General features: G+C 45.9%; 1 protein-coding gene across 1 annotated transcript in view; it reads right to left on the bottom strand.

The window, feature by feature from the left end:
- Positions 1-8,670: 8,670 nt before the first annotated feature.
- The window catches only part of C5H14orf39 (chromosome 5 C14orf39 homolog), a 60,727-nt gene continuing 46,371 nt past the window's right edge, over positions 8,671-23,026 (bottom strand). Inside the window, exons 15-18 of the mRNA XM_050952619.1 lie at positions 15,886-16,049; positions 13,875-14,010; positions 11,923-11,980; positions 8,671-8,873 (exon numbers count right to left, since the gene is read on the bottom strand). Of these exons, the coding sequence (XP_050808576.1) occupies positions 8,671-8,873; positions 11,923-11,980; positions 13,875-14,010; positions 15,886-16,049 (561 nt within the window). The remainder of the gene's footprint in view (positions 8,874-11,922; positions 11,981-13,874; positions 14,011-15,885; positions 16,050-23,026) is intronic.

Raw genomic sequence — 23,026 nt, 5'->3', positions numbered from 1 at the left:
GCTAAAAAGAGCATCAAATCAAGCAAGGTACAGGATTCAAGAAGCACTGTGCCAAGAGGCAATTTCTCAGCAAGATGTTAACATCAGAACAGAAAGTGATGTGTCTGGGAGCAGAACTGCTGAGCTGCAAACAACCTGGGTGTGAGTCAGAGAATATTAGGACAGACCCTGTCCACCAGGAATATAGACTTGATTGCATGTGACTTGTGTCAACTCTAGAGACATCAACAGAAAAACAGAAAACCAAGGCAACAGCGATATTTCTAAATGAGCCATTCAGCCTCTAAGACGAGTAATCTGGCAACAACTCCAATTCCAAGGGGAGAAGTCAATGTGCCAAGTTTGTGTTCTGCGGTTAAAGCCTTCATTCATTTTTTTCCCCCAGGGGGAAAAAAACCCACTAACACATCATGTTTTAAATTATGATTATGTCTTAGACTAGCCCATACTTTTGAAAGCAGAATCCAATCACCTGCTCAGGCTCATTAGTGTCTTTGGGATCCTAATGACCCACTCAGTTGCAGTAAATGAAAAACTAATCCTCATTTTATGCCATTGACAGAAAAGGATTAACCAACTCTTGCTACCCATGCAATCAGCCTTGTAGTAGGGAGATTACTGCCTTCTAATTCAGTAAATCTACACATTCCAAGCTGTTACAGTAAGTAGCATTTAAAGCTTAGTTCCTTGAAATGCTTAAGCGTATTAATGTTGTAGTATGTAAGACTGTTTTCTTACGATGCAATGATTCTTTTGTCACTGCGACCAAACTTTGTATTTACACTATTTCCCAGAAGATGTTTTTTAATGATGCCAAATTAGCAAGGGGGCAGCTAAATGTCATTTTCATCTTGACAAAGGGATGCAAAAGCAGGAAATCCGACAGAGTTACAACCAAACATCTAAGGGCTAGATTCACAAAGCGAACAGACATTGCAATGCTGAGCAGCGCGACGCCTGACTCCTAGGCACCCTGCCACCTCGTGGAACTCCCAGTGCTGCATGCCCAGCTTCCCTCTCCCATGTATGAGGAGAGCTAAGCACCTACAATGAGATTCACAAAAGCTAGCACACTGCATGGAAAGCAGCCTACACTGGCCAATGCTGAGGGGAGGGCTGGGGCCTTACAGGGAGTTAGGCAACCATGTCCAGGCTGGAGGGAGGTACCTATCACCACTTGGGTTCACAGCTGTGCGCCCTCTCCTGAAGTTAGGCACCTATAGCAGGTCAGCCCTTTAAAAGTGTGGTGATGGTGCCCCCTTTAGCCTACTGGCTAACACTAGCCCCAGGAACAGGGAGACCTGGGTTGAGGTCTCCCTTACCTGATGTAGGACAGGGATTTTAACTTGAGTGTTCAACTTCCCAAGTGAGTACTGTTCCCTAGGCATTCATACATGTGAGGCCCAAGGAATATTTCAGTATTTATACACAGGGGAACCACTGCCACAGGAGAGATTGAGAGGCTTGTGCCAGAATGCCCCATAGCCCAAGGGATAGGGTACCCACTGAAGACATGGGAGACCCACGTTCAAATCGGTGCTCTACATCGGGCAGCAAAAGTTATTGAAGCTAGACATATGCTCTAAAGCCAGAAGGGGGCACTGCATCCTCCTCTCGTGTACTTGGAATGGCTGTAAGTGTGCCCACAGCCCCAGATGGGGCCCCAAAAGCAGGATAGGTGGGACAATGCTTAGTTTGAGAATTGGGAAAGTGGTGGATTAGCCCCTGGGTCGATGGGGCCCATGCCCGGGGCACTGGTCAACTGGGGGGGGGAGTCTGAAAAAATCCACCACCACCAACGGAAGCCTGAAGTCTTGGCTACCAGGTGGGTGGGGAAGGGGAAGCCCCTGCACTCCAATCCCATATAGCAGCGCTGGGTGGAAAAAGCTCCCCTCCCCCATCCGTGGCCACAGACTCCATCCCCAGCAGAAGGCACGGGACAGCAGGACAAGCTGCCGGACCTGCTCTGTGGCAGACGCACCCAGTGGGTGAGGCAGAAAAAAATGTATGGAGATATACCTATCTCATAGAGCTGGAAGGGACCCTGAAAGGTCATTGAGTCCAGCCCCCTGCCTTCACTAAGCAGGACCAAGTACTGATTTTACCCCAGACCGCTAAGTGGCCCCCTCAAGGATTGAACTCACAACCCTGGGTTTAGCAGGCCAATGCTCAACCCACTGCCAGCACCCTGACTCTGGTTGGGTGGCAGGGGAGCCGCAACCCCCTGCTGCATCTTTGGGACTGGAGGAACTCTCCCTCCCCGCTGAGACCCCGGGTGGTGGCCTTGGGACAGAGCTTCTCCAGTCTTGGGGCTGCAGGGTGGGGGTGGCAGAATGGGGAGATGCTGGATGGAACAGGGGTGGCCCCAAGGAAGGGGCAGAAAGAGGTGGGGAGGGGCTCCCCATTTGCTCTGTCCCAGGGCCCCAGGAACCTTAATCAATCTCTGCCATGGCGGGGTTATGCACTGGATGGTGGCAGAACTGAGGCAACTGTGCACAAACCCAGCTGCCAAAATGTAGGGACTTCAGGCTGCAGCTTAGTGAGGTTTTGTGAATGCCAGTGCCACCTAAATGTTGGACTTAGGTGACTATAGTTGCAGTTATTCACAAGGCGGCTTAGGTGCCTCTAGCCCAAAATGCCTTTGAAAGTAAATTTCAGTGCTGATGTAGCTGTGTTGGTCCCAAGATACTAGCGACAAAGCAGTGAAGTAATATCTTTTATTGGACCAACATCTGTGGGGGAAAGTTCAAAAGCTTGTCTCTTTCACGCACAGAAGTTGGTCTAATAAAAGATAGTACCTCACCCGCCTTGTCTCTTTGAAAGTAAATGTCTCAGGAAAAGTATCAGGTATTTGTGATGCTCCCTGGAGCTACCCACAGCTGTAGGGTACCTCACCACTACCTGCCCTTAGTGTTAGGTAGTATTGTCTGTGCCTGAATTACCAGGCCCACTGGCCCCAAAGGAACAACACACACCAGCTTGTAAGATTCAGTGCAAAAGCACCATTTTGCTTAACACGACAGCACTTAGATTCATAATGAAAACAAGAATAAATTTATCATCAAAGAGCAGAGATTCCAGTAAGAGTGGATCAGAATATTGGAAACAAATGGTTACATGTAAAACAAAAGCATAAAACTTTCTAGAGACCAAACAACTAACAGCTAAACCTTCTGTCTACAGAAGCTTCATCTTTGCCAAAGTTCTTTTCAGTATTTCCAACCAAGCCTGGTTGACCCCTTTCTCATAAGCAAAACTCCATCCTTTTTACTTCCTCATTGAAGGGTGCCTGGGAGTCTTCCATGCCTTCTAAGCAAACCTCTGACGTGCACCTCCAGGTAAGGCTCTTGCACCTGCTGTTTTGCTCTTCCTGTTAGATTCTTTCCTAACTTCTGACAAGCCTTTAATTGCCTTCAGGGCAGAATGGTAAGTGCACTGTGCACTGTGAATGAGCCAATGTACATGTAAACAGATAGATGCACAAAATGCCTCATCTGATAGAAAACCTGTTCTTCACCTTTGCTTTTCACCAGTTCCTACAGACTTTAGGCCCATATTTTCAGTATATATTCATAACTTCTTATATAATATTTGTACATACATTGCACAAGAATATTGATTCCCATAAGAGACAGGCTTGTATTCAAGACCTCAAAAGACACACTTTGGTGAACTAGAATGTACACACCAGACCCATGAGATTCCTGTACTCACTCAGCACCTCCTCTTGCCAGCTGGAATTGAAAGGTTCTTGGGTCACAGTGTGAAATGGAATGAATTTATAGCACATGGCAAGATTTGTCAGAGGGTCAATAGTCCATTATCTCTAAAATTATCCAGAAAAGACAATGGAAGAATTTGGGATGTGTTAAGAATGAAGTCAGAGAAGCTGCCATGGCAGGCATACCATTGTGCTGCTGGAGGGACATGCAAAAGGTGCCAACCAAAAGAATTCCTCCACTGAACACTACTCAGCAAAAGAAAACATATGGGCCTTAACAACTGTAGGACATACAAACAGCAGCCCAAGACAGACAGGGATAGTGGAGCCTGGGTCAGGCCTGGGAAGGATTCCGATTCAGATGCTACTTTACATCTCACATGTAGCTAATTCTTACTTGTGTTCAAACTCCTGAGAGAAGTTCTGGAACAAAAGCTCTCCTTACTAGGGGACTGATTTTGCCAGCAATGCACATGCAGAATTTCCATTGATTGTAATGGATCAGGCCTTAAACAGCTAAACCTGAAAACAGCCTTTTAATTAGCTGATTAATATGGTAAAGTGTCAGGTCGTATTTTTGCATTTTACAATATTTTCAACAGATAATGGCGATGAAAACCACTACTAACAATTAACATTCTCTCCAATCACCATTTTGGATTAAAGCTCAGAGCTGTATCCCTTGTTCCAAATGCAGATCTCCTGTTAATGGGCATTTCACACATGAAATGAGTGAATAATTATGTGACAGAGAACCACAGCATGAATCCAGGGGGAGAATTTTTCTCAAAATATTGATGGGTCATTGTCATTAAAAAATAAATGTGGCAATGAACCAGTTGTGAATTCTAACACTATTATTTGAGAGTAAGCAAACTATGTTCTCATGTGTCAGTGCTAAAGTTTTCTCTGATGTAAAATCCAGGTGCTCCTGTATTTATTTTTAAGCATTTTTTTAATTATCACAAAAACTTTGTAGTGAAGAATATTAATGTAACGCATTTTGTATTGTTTGAACGTCAATCATGAAATGACTTTAGGCGAACTGCGGCTGCTATCTGGGAAACCTACATTTTGAGCGAAAACAATTTTGTGAGCATCCAATTTTGTATCCACTGTGCAGTGCACCATAATATAACAGCATTACAGCAAAGTACATGCTATATACAAGGAGGAGACTGCTTGACTGCAGCACAGAGACTTCCCAGTTCTCTTCACTTATCTTTGAAATTCATCCTTTATGATCCAACTTGTCCTCCTGGCATTTATTTGCTTTATGCACATGTTGTGCCTTGTTTATACAGTTTCTAAGATCCATGGGGCAGAGACTATCTTTACTGCCTGGGGCCCTTGCCCCTTATCAAACCCTCTTGCAGGGGCAGCTTCAGGCACCAGCACGCCAAGCGCATGCTTGGGGCGGCAAGCCAAGGGGGGGCGTTCTGCTAGTCACCGCGAGGGCGGCAGGTGGGTTGCCTTTGGTGGCATGCCTGTGGAGGGTCTGCTGGTCACATGGCTTCGGCAGACCTCCCGCAGGCTGACCCCAAATCCGCGGGACCGGGGACCTCCCGCAGGCAAGCCGCCAAAGGTAGCCTGCCTGCTGTGCTTGGGGTGGCAAAATACCTAGAGCTGCCCCTGCCCTCTTGACACTGCCACCATATAAATAAATAATGACAATGAATTCCCAACTTTAAGGTGATGTCTTTTGATAAACTTCAGACCTTTTAAGGCAGTGGTCCCCAAACTGTGGGGCACGCCTGGGGGGAAGGAAGCACCACCAGCTCCACTCTGCCTCCAGTTCTGTGCCAGCCCCACCCCTGGTCCCACTCTCCAGATGCAGATGCAGTCCCAGCTCTGCTCCTGACCCCCAGCACCCGCTCTTGGCCGCTGCGCAGCTGCCAGCCCCGCCTCTCGACCATCCCCTGGCTGTGGCTCCACTCCTGGCTCCCAGCCCACAGCCTGGCTGAGACTCCGCCCTCAGCTCGGGGAGGTGGGGACACATTCCATTACTGGTAATGGGGGGTGTGCAAGAGAAAAAGTTTGGGCTCCCCTATTTTAAGGGGCTTATTGTGGACAAATAACTCAACTTGCTCATTGCTGGAGGATGGGGAAAGTTATTTTTTGCATGGTTTTCCCATTAGCTCCTTTCTCATCTTAAATTTTTTTTAATGATGGATACAGACATCCTTGTACTAAGTGGAAGCCTCTTCTGGATAGTAAAAGCTCCTTTTGAAGTAAAGATCATGGAAAATTATTCTTGTGGTATTTCTGGTTGAAATACCAGAAGACTGACATATTTCTGTGGGTATTTTTCTGTGAGAAAGATGACTGAGAGGCACGCAGGGTTTTTCTCCTGGCAGCAGCGGGTGGGTAACAGGATAACGTTACTCTATAGTATATACATATTGTATTCAATAGATTCAAATACAAGAAATGTAGCTAAATACCTTGATATTTACTAACAAGTTGGACTTATGTGTGCTGCTTAGTTTTATTAAATGTTTCCTTTAGAACAGAGAAAGTATTTAACAGTTCGTAGATTCTATGCTGATGGGCACGAAGTAAAACCTCAGACAGCGGCTGACAGTTAAAAAATAACTGAAATATAGTTAGGTCCCCGGTGGGTGTAAATTGGCACAGCTTCATGGAAGTCAATGGAGTTATACCAATTTACACCTGCAGAGAATTTGGCCTATAGTATTCATTACAGGCATTTATATGGTGCTTTTCATCCTAGGGTATGTCACAGTTGGCTTGTGCCAGCTGGCTCGGACTGAGGGGATGTTCAATTGCAGTGTAGATGTCCAGGCTTGGGCTGGGGGCTGGGCTCTAAGATCCTGCGAGGTGGGAGGGTCCCAGATCTGTCTGCAGCATGAGCTGAAACATCTGCACCACAATTAAACAGCCCTGCAGCCTGAACCCTGGGAGCCCAATCAGCTGTCACAGGCCAGCCACGGATGTCTAATTGCACTGTACATTGCTTACATTGCTTTTCCATCCCCATATTCATGGGAAGACTCTGACGGAAAGGAAAATGTAAACGCATCTTCATTTTCCAATTTCCCAAATAAGCTTCCTACATTCCCATGTACGTAGCTAATACTCTATAACACCAACCCTGTCTCCTCCACTTCCAGGGTCGCAACTTTAAAAGGATAGAGACAAGGATGACATTGACAGACTAGATGACAGAGGAAACCAAAAGTCAATTAGACAAATAGATGCATTTTGCAAGGCTTTCTAAATGTGGCCAATATTGGACTTAGGAGACTTTCTGGCTGTAGCACATTCCAAAGCTTTCTACCGACAATGATCTGGTTCCAGCTCCCTCAAGCCTCACCCTTACCTTAAGTGTTCCCCATAAGTACAGGCTGGATGGCGAGTCAGAAAGAGTTCTGAGACAGATCAGGTCTCCACCATTTAGGCCCCAATCCATAAAGGTATTTAGGCACTAAGTTCCAGTTTTAGGCTCCACTGCAATCCACAAAACTCCCACCGAACTCTGCAGGCACCTAAACTCACTTGGTGCCTATATTTTCAGGGTAAAAATTCCCTCAGCACTTAACTGACTCTGGGCATGCACACAGCTACCTAACTCCAGGTGTTCAGATGTCTATCTCCCACCTAAGCTCCAGAGCGATCCACAAACTGGGGGAAGGCAGGCAGATGAATGCCTATCTTGTGTGCTGGGCCCACTCCCATAGCTGTGCTGAGAGGCTGCCTACCAGGTCTCATTCAAAATATGATCACTGGATGAGGTGGTGCTGCTACTCAACTTATAGCCCAATGGTTCGAGCACTCAACTGGGATGTAGGAAATACAGGTTCAGTTCCCCTCTCTCTGGAAGAGGGACAGCAAGGATTTGAACAGGGATCTATCCACTTCCTAGGAGAGTGCTCAAACAACTGAGCTATGGAATATTGTAATGTGGGACTGCATCAGTCTCTCCTGTTGAAACTGTTCCACTGTGGAAAAATAATGAAAGAGTGTTTGGAGCAGGATAACTGTACCCTGGGTGTCCACCTCACAGTTTGGTACCCTAACAACTGGGCTACACAGTCATTCTCTCTCTTTCTGGCCCAATGACTGTTCCATCATGGATAAATACTTAAATAATCATCAAGCTTCACACACAACTTAGGTGGCCAAATGCCTGTCTTCCCTGGGTTTGTGAATTGCTCTGGGGTTTAAGTGGGTGTTTAGTGCATCACAGTGGTCCCAAAACTGGGATTTAGGCACCTAACTCCTTTTGTGCATTCAGGCCAAAATACCAAATACTCTAATTACAGAATTACTTCAGTTTGCAAAGTTGGCTAAAACACTCACTCACAAAACCAGATATGATAATTGACAAACAAGTTTATTTTAAAAATGCGTACATTTTTACTTTAAATGAGACAATCAGCTGATTTCTGAATGCTGTATTTAGCTCAATAAACAAATTCAAACAGTGTTTAATGATGCAGTAAAATGGTTAATTTTTTTTTACAATAAATGAGTTAATTAAAAACATACAAAACAGTATTTATACTACTGACAGCAAGTGTTCTGTTGCTATAACTGAAACCAAAACCAGCCTCCATTTTTTGATATCATACATTTAATTTATTCAACATGGAAGTTTAACACTCAGTAAAAGGTACTGAATTAATTGAATATGCTATTGCCCATTGACATTTTTGCTGTTTATGTTAACATGTGCAAGTTAAAGGAGAGCTTATCAAAAGGTTTCATGAAAACACAACATTAAATCATTAAAAGTGATAAAAATAAAACATCTCAGAGCATGTATGATTAGTGGAGAATATTTAAATGCTCTTGATGCAAGTACAGTAATGTCAGCTTACATTAAATGACAGAGAAGTGAAATGTTACGGATTTTTCTTAAGTTGCTGAAAACAAGGGTCAAGTCCAAGCAGCAAAAATATACAAAAGGAAGTCAAGAAATATATTCAAAAGAGTGTAAATGGCTTTGTATTTTGTGATGAAGAGTGAAAACCTTTCAGAGAGGAAGAATGTGATGATTGCTGATCCTGTCCAAATGCAAATGGAAAACTGAAGTCATCTTTTCCATCCCCATATTCATGAGACGACGACTCTGACGGAAAGGAAAATGTAAACGCATCTTCATTTTCCGATTTCCCAAATAAGCTTCCTATAGGGAATACATATTTTAATTAATCTGTTAAATTAGATTAAATCTTATTGTAAGACAATTGCAACAATAGACCGTATTTCTGAAATAATGTACAGTACTTTAACATCCTGTTGAATATCAGCATACAATGGCATGTTTATTCATGCATTAGAAATGGAGCTCCCATTACCGAGACACTGTGTTCAATGAAGGCTAGCAAGACAGTTGCATCTAACGGATTAGAGCCTTTCATGGTGTTCTATAGAGCCCTTCCTGATGGTCCACAGAATGAAATATTTTGAGACAAGCTGTAGAAGGATTGGGTGTTGAGAAGGGAAGTGGTCCATTAAAAAGTTCTTTTCTTACAAAGTGGTCACAAAATGAAAAGTCCCACTGATGGAAGATTGAGTCCACTATGGCCAAGTGAAGGAACCATTCATGGCCATGGACCTGCTGAGATGGTCCACCAACTCATTCTGTACTCCAGGGAGGTACGATGCTTGCAGGTGTATCAAGTGCTCCACACAGAAGTCCAACAGAATGAAGGCTTCCTGGCACAGGGGAAAGGAGCGTGCATCCCACAGTTTGTTTATCTAAAACATTCCCGTGATGTTGTCTGTCATGACTGAGAGACATCTCCCTGCTAGGTGGGCTCTGAAAGTCTGGCATGCCAGGCGCACTGCTCTCAGCCACAGCGCTGGATAGGGCAGGCTGTCACGCTGGGACCTGGACCTTCTGTTCCTGGTCCTATCAAAGTGGTAGGATTCTGACTCCGAGGTCTCCAAAAAGGACGACCACGAAGAAGTGGTACTCCGTGGTGCCAGTGAGTGGTGCCGAGAACTGGGGGACCAGTGCAGCTCCCCCACATAGGCGGACTGTGCCGGGGAGAGATGCGTTGGAGATGAGGATCGGCGCACCATCATTGCTGGCTTGCCCCTTGATGGGATCGGGAGCTGGGTGGTCATTGGTGACCTGGATCTCCTCTGCAGGGAGGACAGCACTGTGAGGCGCATAAGGTCCTGAGCTGCCTCAAATGCCTCCGGCGTTGAGGGGAGCTGGAGCTGCCCACCATGTCAGTCTGGAGAGTGGTGAGGGTTTGAACTCAACGGGACCCCGGAGGGAGCAGGAGTTGACAAGACCCTAAGAGGCAGAGGAGTCGAGGTGACATGACCTGAGTCAGGTCTCCCTGACGAAGGCTCCCTGGGCTTGGAGAGGGGAGAGCAACCCCTCTCTGGACTTTTCTTTTTTTGAGGCACCAGGGACTGAGACCAGTGCCTGACAGAAGATTGTCTATGGGTAGAGCTGTGGCGGTGCTGTGACTCCTTGGGGTCCTTCCTTGGCACCAGCTCACACACCATCGGTGCTGGAGCACTGAGCACCGACAGGGAGGTGCTGGGCGTGGGTTCTGCCGATCCTGGATTGGATTGTGGCCAGAGTGCCACCTCCATTAGAAGGATCTTGAGCCTTTGCTCCTGGTCTTTTAAGGTCCTAGGGCAGAACCCTTTGCAAATTCTGCACCTCTCCTTCTGGTGGCTCTCCCCGCGACACTGCAGACTGGAAGGGTGCAGGTTGCTCTTAGGCATAAATTTTCCACAGTCCTCACAGAGCTTGAACCCTGGGGACTGGGACATACCCCTGTACTGAGGGAGCACTGGTGGGGGGAATCCCCGAAAGGAAACTTATGAACTACTACTAATACTAACTAACACTAGTAACTACTAAGAACTATAAACACGAAAAGTGGACACTGCCCAAATGTGCTAGCAAAGCAAGAGCAACAGTTTATTCCAGCTAGCCATCACCAGTTGTAAGAAGGAACTGGGGAGGACGGGGCGGCAGGGCCCTATATTGGGCGCCACAAAGGCATGACTCCAGGGGCACCCAGGCCGACCCTGTGGATGCTGCTAAGGAAAAAATCTTCCAGCTGTCGTGCACACGGCGTGCACACACCTGGTTGGAATTGACATGAACAAACGCTTGAAGAAGAACCACTGCTACAGATAAAAGAACTATTTAACTATCAGAGTTTTGAATTTCATAACATGGAATTACACACTTTCCCATACCAAAACAAAATCTTAAAAAAGGAGTTTAATCCCACAGACGTGATAAAGATGAGTTTTGTATCACACATATGTATACAATTATATATACATGCTTTGCTATAGTCTAACAGATAATGACTGGCCTGTGAAGTTCTATGCTCCAAATGAGATGAGATGATAATTCCCACTATGATGTTAGAGAGAGACAGAGGGTGAAATCCTGGCACAAAGCTCCCATTGACTTCAGTGAAGGCAGGCTGTCAACAAGAGGGTAGAAGCAGAATAGCTCCCTTGATTTCGCTGGAGCCATGTTGATATTTACCAGTTGAGGACCTGGCCCAGAGGGTCTGATTTTCCTCTCATTCACATCAATTTTACATTGATTTAGACAGAAGGAAGTAAGAGCAGAGTCAGGTCCAAGGATTTCACTAACAACATAGAAACATTACTTGCACTTTAGAAAGAGATGTCCAAAGATACACAACTTCTCCTTCTTACATTGATAGCCCAAAATGTTATTAACAGACCCACTGTGCAATTACAATGAACTGGAAGCCTTGGGGTAACTCATAGGCATTTAGCTGTGCTATGGCTGTTTTACATTTAATAGGACAGAAATTAGGTTTTTTAATGAGTGACAAAGCTCTCAGAATTGCTCCTTTCACCTTGGTGTTCTATCTCTTGATTTTTTCCAAGTACATCTAATGCCAGACTTCCCACTGCCCCTCCACCGCCTCTCTCCTCCCACATCTTCTTGCCTCCTCTTTCATGTAAATGTTGTCCAGTCTTTGTGGCTCTCTGATGTAATATTCAGGGACATATTTTGTGCTGTTTCAAATACACATATATACAATGCACCACAAATTACACGGTTACAGTTTTACCATTGCACCATCATTGAATAACATTTCTGTAAATCAGGGATCTCTTCTTGAACAGAGCTACAAGTTAAAATCATCAATTACACTAATATGAATAGAATAAATTGGTATATAAAAGTACTTTTCACTTTCAAAGCTTACCAATATCTTTGTGTGGGGAAACAGGGTTTATGTTTCCTGCAGAATAACTTTCATCGGTCTGAAACATAGTAGCCATTATATTTAACAGATAAGAAAACTATAATATAAACTATAATACTGATATAAGCATTGATTAATTTTAAAAAATTTAATCATTATGAAATTATGTAATTATCTAAATAGTTACATTTAAAGACATTAAAATAGTCTGTTTTACCTCTTCAGTCAATATTTAAAGATACAAATGATTCACTAGAGTGGTAACTAGTAAAACTATAGTACAAAAAAAATCAGCTTTTGACCAGCTTCTAATTCTGGCAGCATATTCCGGTAAAGGGCTAATGTTGTTGTTATCATTCCATCTTTAATTCCAAAAAGTAGTCAGCAACTCACAGAAAGATGGCATCCAAAGTCACCCTGTTGGACAGCCTTTATATGACAACTCTTTGGCGTATGAAGCTAATTCACACACTGCAAAGAGCTACTGCAGTCAGGAACGCTGCCAGCTTTTTTGCCGCCCTAGGCGGTGGAAGGTCCCGCCCCCGAAATGCCGCCCCTCACAGAGGCGGCAGAAGGTCCCGCCCCCGAAATACCGATGACGACCGGGACAGCCGAAGATCCAGCCGCCGCAGTCGCCATTCCCCAAATGTTAGTGCCCTAGGCGACTGCCTAGGTCGCCCAATGGATTGCGCCGGCCCTGACGGCAGTAAAATGTTGTTGTAATATGATCTTCGTGCCATGGGTACAGAGATGATCTCAAGGACCCTTCCAGTCCTACAATTCTATGATTCTTTTGTTGAATGAAGTTCGAGCACAAGCACTCACTACTCTAGTAAGCCATTTTATACAGATGTTCTGATTAACTACTAATCTTTCCATATGGCTTCTGAAAAGTTCTATAGAGCAGATAACATGAGGGGATCAATCCTCTGTGCAGCTGAGCTGTGAAGATGGGGAACAGAGAGGCAAAAATGGCTCCATGCTACATTTGTGAATCCCCATCCCTGGGAGCAGCAGGGGGCTGGTTCAGCTCCCAGTGCAATTTAAACAGCCCAAGCTCTCCGTGGAGTTCTAGCTATGTCCTTTTGCCCCAGCCAGATCTGCCAGGCTTACATGTGGCAGTGGGACTACACCACAGGGCCATCCCACAACAGAAACTCAACCAAAAGATAACTTGGGGAGACGTCAGATTCATATTCAGGGCTTGAAAAATCCATTTGCTCTGCATGAGTAGGAAACTTTCCCATGTAAATAATATCACCTTTTGCAGAAGCTAAGCTTTCTTTAAAAAAATTAAAAAAAAAAAAAAAAGAAAGAAAAGCCCTAATGTATGGTTGCAAAGTAAGCCTTCTAAACTGGAATTGAGTGTTACTAATGCATTGTTTGCTTGTATCTGCAAAGTCCTGTCAATTTTCACTGCTCTTTTTCAAGTTGATAAGAATCAAAGCAATTTCCTTCTGCTGCCTCTTTGGAAACCTAAGCAGAGGCTGGCACTTGAGCTATGCCCTGGGGAGGGGGACACAGCAGAGAAGTCTGAAGGAAGGGAAGAGTAGCAGAACCACCCCCTCTTTCCTCTGTTCAGGAGCCAGAAGTGGCAGAAGGGTCCTCAGCCCAGATCCTCAAAGGTATTTAAATGCCTCATTTCCATCAGAATTAGGTAACTAAATACCTTTGAGAATCTGAGCCCTGTTGCCTTCCATTATACCAAAAGCACAAGGGCCAGCCCAAAGAGAAAAAAAAATCATACCTGATCAGAAATTCTCTTACTGGGATTAGCAGTAGAAAAGCACTGCCAAAGGATTTATTTTATAAAAGTAAACAAGCTAGTAAACAAGTGACAATGTAAGTGAACACAAAGGATGCTGGAAACCTTCTACACAATCAATGAAGTTTTCTGAGAATATTTCACTTTGTGAAAATCAACTGATCATATCTTTAAGATTCAATATTACCTGGTCTGATGAATTTTCTGCTCCGAATACAGATGAGTCAAATAAATTAAAGCCAGGTGACTTCTGGGTACAGGGCATAAGAAAAGAAAAAGCAGGCGATTTTGGTGCTGGTCCTGCACAACCTAAATTATGACTCCTGTAATGAAAGAAAGGAAGAAACATATGAAAGCATTTTATATTGAGAGTTATAAAACAGACCCTATGATTTAATAAAATACCCTTAGGTATATTGGGTTTGAGTCTGTTCCCACAATGGTTTTACAATGGTGTAACTTCATTGACTTTAAAGAGTTACTCCTGATTTACACCTATGTGAAATCAGAACCAGGCTTCTTGTTCTACTTTCCTCTGTCATTAATTCCTGGCCCTTACACCAACACTTGCTTCCTGTAGTACAATGTAGGTAAGAATATTACTAATAAGAACATAAGAACAGCCATACTGGGTCAGACCAAAGGTCCACCTAGCTCAGTATCCTGTCTTCCGACAGTGGCCAATGCCAGGTGCCCCAGAGGGAATTAATAGAACAGGTAATCATCAAGTGATCCATTCCCTGTCACCCATTCCAAGCTTCTGAAAAACAGAGGCTAGGGACATCATTCCTGAACCTGGACCCACTGATGGACCTATCCTCCATGAATTTATCTAGTTCTTTTTTGAACCCTGTTATAGTCTTGGCATTCACAACATCCTCTGGCAAAGAGTTCCAAAGATTGACTGTGCATTGTGTGAAGAAATACTTCCTTTTGTTTGTTTTAAGCCTGCTACCTATTAATTTCATTTGGTGACCCCTAGTTCTTGTGTTATGAGAAGGAGTAAATAACACTTCCTTATTTACCTTCTCCACACCAGTGATAATTTTATAAACCTCTATCATATCCTCCCTTAGTCATCTCTTTTCCAAGCTGAAAAGTCCCAGTCTTATTAACCTCTCCTCATATGGAAGCCGTCCCATGCCCTTAATCATTTTTGTTGCCCTTTTCTGAACCTTTTCAAATCCCAATATATCTTTTTTGAGATGGAGCGACTTTAAGCATATCACATGTTTCTCCCCCGAACAGATGCCCGAAGCAAAGAGTTTAAGAAAGAAAAACTACACAGTCTAGCAACTTTTTCATTAGATTAAAAAAAAATGTTCATCCTTTCAATGTTTCCCACAGACATAAATAACCCTTGTCTATGGAGTTCTTTCCCACCAGGAGAAGCAGAGTGAGTTCATTGTAGCCAGTCAGAGCAAAAGATCAAACATCAAAAAATACCTTATTTACAGATAAATGCTGTAATACCAAAATCAATAATATACTGTAAAAATATCCCTTAACAGAAGGACTTTCATACCAGGGGAAACATCCAAACTTGTTACAAATGTGTGACAAGAAATTGGAAGTAAAAAATAAATAATCAAATACAATCTCACATACACAAATTCTCAATAAGAGAGTTATTTGGAAAGTAATAATGCTGAAAAAGATTTTGTGTGCTGGAGAGCTAGTTAAACATGAATTTCAAATCTAATATGGCAGCAAAAGAAGCCAGAGCAATTTTGGCCTACATAAACAGACAGATCTTTTTCTCCTGCAGATTCTGTGGTTAAGAAATAATATCAGATTTATGTCTTCTCAATCATTTCCATGGCAATAGAGTGTGAGATCATAAATGCAGGATTATGATTTCATTTCAGTATTACAGAGAATAAGCAGCTAGATTCTGAGGGAGAAGGCCCTTATTTAAGCATCAATGCCTCAAATAAAACAAAAGAAAAACAAAGAATAAGTGCCCAGTACACTATTGAACATATAAATGTTCTCTTTCAAGTCTGCTTCAGTATGAATGTCCCTCTGAAACAAAATTCTATTTGCTATCATAATAATTTTAATAAAACCTGAACATTGTTCAGCACTGTCTTGCAGGAAAAGAGTGTGTTTTTGCATAGCAAAATTAATCAAAATGTTTATAAAATGCACATCAACATGACATGGCTCTTAAAAGATCAATAAAATTAAAATCCTACAATTCAAATGGAGGAGTTTTAGGAAACTGGGCTTTCTTCCCATTAGATTCTGATAGTCTTATAAATAAAGGCATCTCAGGGGTTTTCGGTAAATGTTCAGTACTTCCTTCTGCTGCTTCAGGATTATCCTCACTTGACTTAATAAAACACTCTGTGTGTACATTCTGTTAAAAAACAAATGTCACATTAAAAAAAGCACACTTATGGTATTTACATCTTTTACAAAATGTCAATAGTCCTTTTATCAATAAATGTATTGACTGTATTTTTGTCTCCATTTTTTAGGTAAAACGTTTAATATTCATAAAAAATAAGCTATTTAATTAACTATTTAATAAGCTATTTAATAAACTGCTAAAGTTGTAATATCTTTTATTTTTTATTGGACTACCTTCTGTTGATGAAAGAGGCAAGCTTTCAAGTATACACAGGACTTGAAAGCTCATCACTGTCACCAACAGAAGTTGGTCAAATAAAAGATATTACCTCACCCACTTGGTATTTCTAATATCCTGAGACCAGCACCACTACATATGCACACTATAGTTACCTTTGCATATTAAACTATGTGGTTTACAAAAAAATCACATATGGATTGAGACCATATATTAAAAGTTGCAGCACAAAATGAAATTTGGGAAACTTACAAAAAGACTGAAAATAGGGATTTAGAGTGGAAGAGTTACCTCAACCTTACCCATCTGTAACAGCACTACATTTCTAATAGTGGAACTATTTTGATGTAATGCTTTTAATAGTAATGGAAAGGGATAACCTTTCAGTACTCTCCAGTGGAATTAGGGGACATCACCATGAGAACATACTTTATTTCACTGAGACTCTCTCTTTCCAAAGAAAAAGGTTAGATGAGAATGGACACTTGAACTCTGAGCAGGAAATCTCCACCAGGACACAGGTGATATTTTTGTAAAGAAGATCCTTCTCCACAAACAGCACTCAAAATGAGAGCTTTTAATAGAACTTAAAACATAGATCTGATGGTTGAAAGTTGATGCTAGACAAATTCAGATTGAAAATAAAGTGTCAACTTTTAATAGTGAGGGTAACTAAGCACTGGAGCAATTTACCAATGATCATGGTGGAGTCTACATCTCTGGCAAATTTTAAATCGAGACTGGATTTAAAAAAAAATGCTGTGTCTAGTCAAAAGGAATTATTTTGGGGAAGTTCTATGACCTGAATTATACTGGAGGTCAGACTTGGTCCCTTCTGTTCTTGGAATCTATGAACCTCAATAAATGGAATCCTATATTTGGAAGACAGCCAAGTAGAACAACTACAAAACTTCTACTGTGATAACTGTATAGGACATTGGCTATGAAATAAAAAGGTATAAACACACTCCAAGTTTCAGTAGCCTGATTAAGGATTCCAGGATTTCGCTTATTTAGTCAAAACTGACCTCTACCATGTAACTCTTTTCCCATGAATAAAGAGGTCTTTGCTGCCTGCTCTTAATGAACCAAATTCTACAGTCTTTACTCAGGCAAAAATTGCGTTGATCTGAAAACGCAATGAGTTTTACCATGACAACTTGCAAAGTGCAATCTTGGTAGTTTAACAGAGTTAAAGTTCAGTTGTCCCCACCTTTGTCTAGATTGTGCAATTTAAGGATTCAGAAACCTGTGGATGACCATTTCATAGGTTCTAATGCCAGAAGGGACCAAGTCTGACCTGCTCAAGCAAATCGGTGCTGGGGCTCGAGCAATTTTTTTTACTCTCATAATTGATGTGGCAAGCCCAGAGGTACCAGGCTATGATCTGCCACACTTAGAGGTGCCGCAGCTCAGCCCTGGCAAGCTCTGGCACAAATTAAGCATTGGCCTCTAGGTGCCACTGTGATATGTCTGTACATAATGAAGTAGAAATGACAAAAATGTTTAATATTTTATAGGATAGCTTCAGCCTGAGCTTCTGCCAGTGTAGATACAGGGGCCCCAAGACGGAAAATCTCTGGGAAGAGTTTGTGGTGGCTGAAAGCTGCTACAAGCACCACTCAGCTGGGGGATGATAGAAGTCAGTATAGCCCAAAACTTGGCCAGTGCAGGCTGAAGAAGGGGCATGTAGGCAGGATGATTGAGGTATGTGATGAATCAGCGCATCCTCTCAACATATACCCTCTGTAGAAATTAAATGGCCTTCATGCACCAAAAGGAACAAGGAAGCATAAGTGTAAGTATCACCATTTGTCCTTACACAAGGTAAATTCCCTGTATTGCGCAGAGAAATCAACTGTTGTATGGAAATGTAATTTGTACCTCATTCTACCACCTTATTTGAACCAGGCTCTGTATAAAATTAATTCCCAAACTATTAGTCCAATGGCAATCTGAATGTAGCACATCTGTACCATAATACAAATACTAATAATAAATCAAAATAAATTCACATTAGGTAACATTCCAATTATTTAGTGACTTTAATTAATACCAAAATCCATGAACATGTACCAGAAAAAGACGTTTACTGACCTTTGTAACTGTTGCTCTTCGAGATGTGTTGCTCATATCCATTCCAGTCAGGTGTGTGCGCGCCGCGTGCACGTTCGTCGGAGAAACTTTTACCCTAGCAACACTCGGCGGGTCGGCTGGGCGCCCCCTGGAGTGGCGCCACTATGGCGCCGGATATATATCCCAGCCGACCCGGCCACCCTTCAGTTCCTTCTTGCAGGCTACTCCGACAGTTGGGAAGGAGGGTGGTTTGGAATGGATATGAGCAACACATCTCGAAGAACAATAGTTACAAAGGTGAGTAACTGTCTTTTCTTCTTCGAGTGATTGCTCATATCCATTCCAATCAGGTGATTCCCAAGCCTTACCTAGGCGGAGGGGTCGGAGTGAGATGTGGCAGTATGCCACAGGGTGGTGTACCAGTGCTGTCTGGGCCACGCAGGCGCAATCAGGATCGGATGCACTTTGTCCCTGCGGAGCTTTAACAGGACCTTGTGCACCAAAGGAAACGGAGGGAAGGCATATAACAGGTGGTGCCTCCACGACAGGAGGAATGCGTCTGTGATCGACCCCGGAGAGAGACCCTGAAAGGAGCAAAACTCCTGGCACTTCCTGTTCGAGCGGGAGGCGAACAGATCTATGAGGGGAAATCCCCACCTCCGGAAGATCAAATGGATGACGTCCAGCCTTATTGACCACTCGTGACAGAGGAAGGACCGGCTGAGCCGACCCGCCAGAGCGTTCCGAACCCCTGGGAGAAAGGACGCCACCAGGTCTATCAAATGGGCTATACAGAAATCCCAGAGTCGAATGGCCTCTTGACACAGGGGAGACGAGCGGGTCCCCCCCTTTTGTTGATATAGTACATGGCCGTTGTGTTGTCCGTGAACACAGAAACACAACAGCCGTGAAGATCTTGCTGGAACGCCTGGCACGCGAGGCGGACTGCTCGCAACTCCCGGACATTTATGTGGAGCGTCAGCTCCTGGGAGGACCAAAGCCCTGGGTACGAAGGTGACCTAGATGGGCCCCCAACCGAGGGATGACGCATCCGTCGTTAAGGCCAGCGACGGCGGCCGTGGATGGAACGACATCCCTGCACATACCAGGGATGGAGTTAGCCACCAATCGAGGTAGCGGAGGGGGTTCGGGGGAACTGTCACGACGGGAGGACGTCTATAGGGTCCCCGCCCGGGCGGAAGACCGAATGGAGCCACGTTTGAAAGGGTCGCATGTGGAGTCTGGCATACTTGGTCACATAAGTACATGCGGCCATATGCCCCAGGAGGCCGAGGCAGGTGTGAGCTGAGGTGATTGGGGAGGCCTGCAAACCTCGGATGATCGATACGATCACCTGGAAGCAGGGCTGAGGCAAGTAGGCCCTGGCTTGAGTGGAATCCAGCGTTGCCCCGATGAAGTCCAGCCTTTGTGTGGGGACCAGGGTGGATTTCTCGGTGTTGAGGAGTAGGCCCAACCGGGAGAATAGGTCCGCGATTATGCCGACAGACCTGAGTCTGAGAGGTCCCCTTGATGAGCCAGTTGTCCAGATACGGGAACACATGTATCTGTTGCCGGCGGAGGTGGGCGGCGACGACAGCCATGCACTTCGTGAACACCCTCGGGGCCGTGGAGAGGCTGAAGGGGAGGACTGTGAATTGGAAGTGCTGGTGGTTGACCATAAAGCGACGGTACTTCCTGTGTGGTGGAAAGATGGCAATGTGGAAGTACACATCCTTCATGTCGAGGGCGGCATATCAGTCTCCAGGATCCAAGGACGGGATAATAGTTCCCAGGGAGACCGTGCGGAACTTCAACTTGAGCATCCATTTGTTGAGTCCTTGTAGGTCTAGATAGGTCTGAGGCCTCCCTTGGACTTGGGAATCAGAAAATAGCGGGAGTAAAACCCCTTCCCCCTCTCGTCTAATGGTACCTCCTCTATGGCTCCCGCGGCGAGGAAAGACTTTACCTCTTGTAAGAGGACTTGCTCATGAGAGGGGTCCCTGAAAAGGGACCAGGATGGGGGGCAGGAGGATGGGGATGAAGCAAATTGGAGGTGGCATCCTTGCTTCACCATGCGTAGAACCCAAAGATCCGAAGTCAGTTGGGATCACACCAGGAGGAAGTAGGAGAGATGGCTGGAGAAAGGAGGCGAAGGATCCTGTCTTGAGACTGGTACGCCGTCCCCGGGCACACCTTCAAAAGTTGGACTTAGGCTCCGGTGGTGCCTTAGAGGGCCCGTGGTTTTGGCCCCCTTGGGGACCGGATTGGCGTCTACGGCCACCCCACCCGTGCCTTCTACTGAGGTCCTGTCTGTGCCGAGGCGTAAAGTACGGGCGGTGTGTTTGGGGTCTGAAGGGTTTACGCTGGGTTACCAGGGTATGCATGCCCAATGAGCACATGATGACCCTATTATCCTTCAGGCTCTGCAACCTGGGATCAGTCTTTTCTGAGAACAAACCCTTGCCATCAAAGGGTAAGTCCTGGATGGTGTACTGAAGCTCAGGAGGCAGGTTAGAGACCTGGAGCCAGGAGATATGCCTCATGGTGATGCCCGAGGCCAAAGTTCTGGCCGCCGAGTCGGCCGAGTCTAGGGAGGCCTGGAGAGAGGTCCTGGCCACTTTCTTCCCTTCCTCCAGGAACGAGCTAAATTCCTGGCGTGAGTCCGGGGTAGCAGTTCGGTGAACCTACCCACCTCTGCCCAGATGTTATAGTTATATCGACTCAGTAGAGCCTGCTGGTTGGCCACTCGGAGATGTAGGGCCCCAGCTGAGTACACCTTATGACCCAGGAGATCCATCCACCTGGCCTCCTTGGACTTTGGGGCAGGCGCCTGCTGACCATGGTGTTCCCTTTCATTGACCGACTGGACAACTAAGGAGGAGGGAGGAGGATGAACGTACAAGTACTCATACCCCCGAGAAGGTACCATGTACTTTCTCTCAACTCCCTTTGCCATCGGTGGAATGGAGGCTGGAGACTGCCAGAGGGTGTCGGCAGTGGCCTGGATAGTCTTAATAAACAGCAGTGCCACTCGGGTAGGGGCATTGGCGGTGAGGATGCTCACTACGGGGTCTTCGACTTCCGGGACTTCCTCCACTAGGAGGTTGATATTGAGAGCCACCCTGCGAAGGAGGTCCTGATGGGCCCTGAGGTCTATCAGTGGGGGCCCTGATGATGAGGTCCCTGCCACCACCTCATCCGGGGAGGAGGAGGATGATACCCCGGGAATGAGAGCATCCTGGATGGCCTCTTGCTCCTGGAACAGTTCCTGCTCCAGCTGTACCGGGGAGTCCGGAGGATGTGTCACGTGATTCTCCGCCTCAGCAGCGGGGGGGCGGGAAATGGTGGCCTCTGGTGCCCGATGTTCTGAGGCAGCAGAGCGGGTCTGGACTAGGGGAGCACCCTGGGCTTGATGGTATGCCCAGGGTGTCCAAAAGGACCACTGTTGAAGTCCTACATCCTGAGGCCGTGAGTCCTGAAAAACCCCCGTAGGCACCTCCGTATCATGGTCCCAGTCATAATAGCTGTCCGCATGGGAGGATACGGACGTCTGTCTGCATGGCCATGGAGGAGCAGAGAAGCCTGGAGCCAAAGTCCCGACAGATCTCGCACCCCTCGACCGTGGGGACCGGTGCCGTTATGCAGAGTGGTACCAAGAATGAGACCGGGACCTGCGACCGGACCGGTGCCGGGAGGTCGACCAGGATCTCGAGTCTCTACGTCGTGATCTGCTCCGGGAGGTACGGTCCCTGGGTCGGTGCCGGGAACTGGAGCGGTACCGCGAGTAGCGGGTCGGGGAGCGAGAGACTGACCGGTGCCGTGAGTCCAACCGGTGCCGCGAGTCCGACCAGTGCCGTGGAGAGGAACGGTGCCGGGACTGGGAGCAGCGTCGAGAGTGGGAGCAACGTCTCGACCTAGAGCGGTGCCGGTCCGCTATGCTGACAGACGGCAGTCTGTCAGGGTCGGCTTGCCCATGGATTGTAGTACCCGCACCGGCGGTGCCAGGGGTAGGGGCGGTGCCGCATCGGTATTGGCGATCAAGTCTCTCGCCGCAGAAAACGTCTCCGGAGTAGACGGCAAAGTGAGCTCTACCATGGCAGGTGCCGGGGAGCTGTCAGGCGCCGGACTCAACGGCCCTCGTGGGGCTGGAGTCGACGGTGCCAGTTTAGGCGGTGCCGCGGCAGGTATTGGTGCCGGGTGGTCCGACCTAGGCGCAGTCTCTGGCTGAGACGCGGGTGTTGTCGGGGCCATCTGAGCCTTCGCCGTCTTCGACCTCGGGGAGAGGGAGTGGCGCGGAGTCGATTTCGGTGCCGGCAGTGGCCGGTGCCAGGAGTCCTTAGGTGTACCGGCGATGCCCGGTGCTGTAGGGGTGCCTCTGCTCACCGACTGGCTCGTGCTCGGTGTCGAAGGCGAAGGTGTCAGGGCCGCTTCCGTGAGGAGCTGCTTTAACCTGATGTCCCGCTCCTTCTTAGTTCTCAGCTTAAAAGCCTTGCAAATTGAGCACTTAGCAGATAAGTGCGATTCCTTGAGGCACTTCAAACAGGAGTCGTGGGGATCTCCTGTTGGCATCGGCCTGTGACAGGCCGAGCACTGCTTGAAACACGGTGAGCCAGGCATGAGCTCCGGCACCGGGTGCGGGGAAGGGGCTACCCCCCGAACCCTGCAAACAA

Source organism: Gopherus flavomarginatus, chromosome 5, assembly GCF_025201925.1.
Source record: "Gopherus flavomarginatus isolate rGopFla2 chromosome 5, rGopFla2.mat.asm, whole genome shotgun sequence".
In the NCBI taxonomy this organism is placed as follows: Eukaryota; Metazoa; Chordata; order Testudines; family Testudinidae; genus Gopherus; species Gopherus flavomarginatus.
This window is presented reverse-complemented; position numbering and strand designations above follow the sequence as displayed.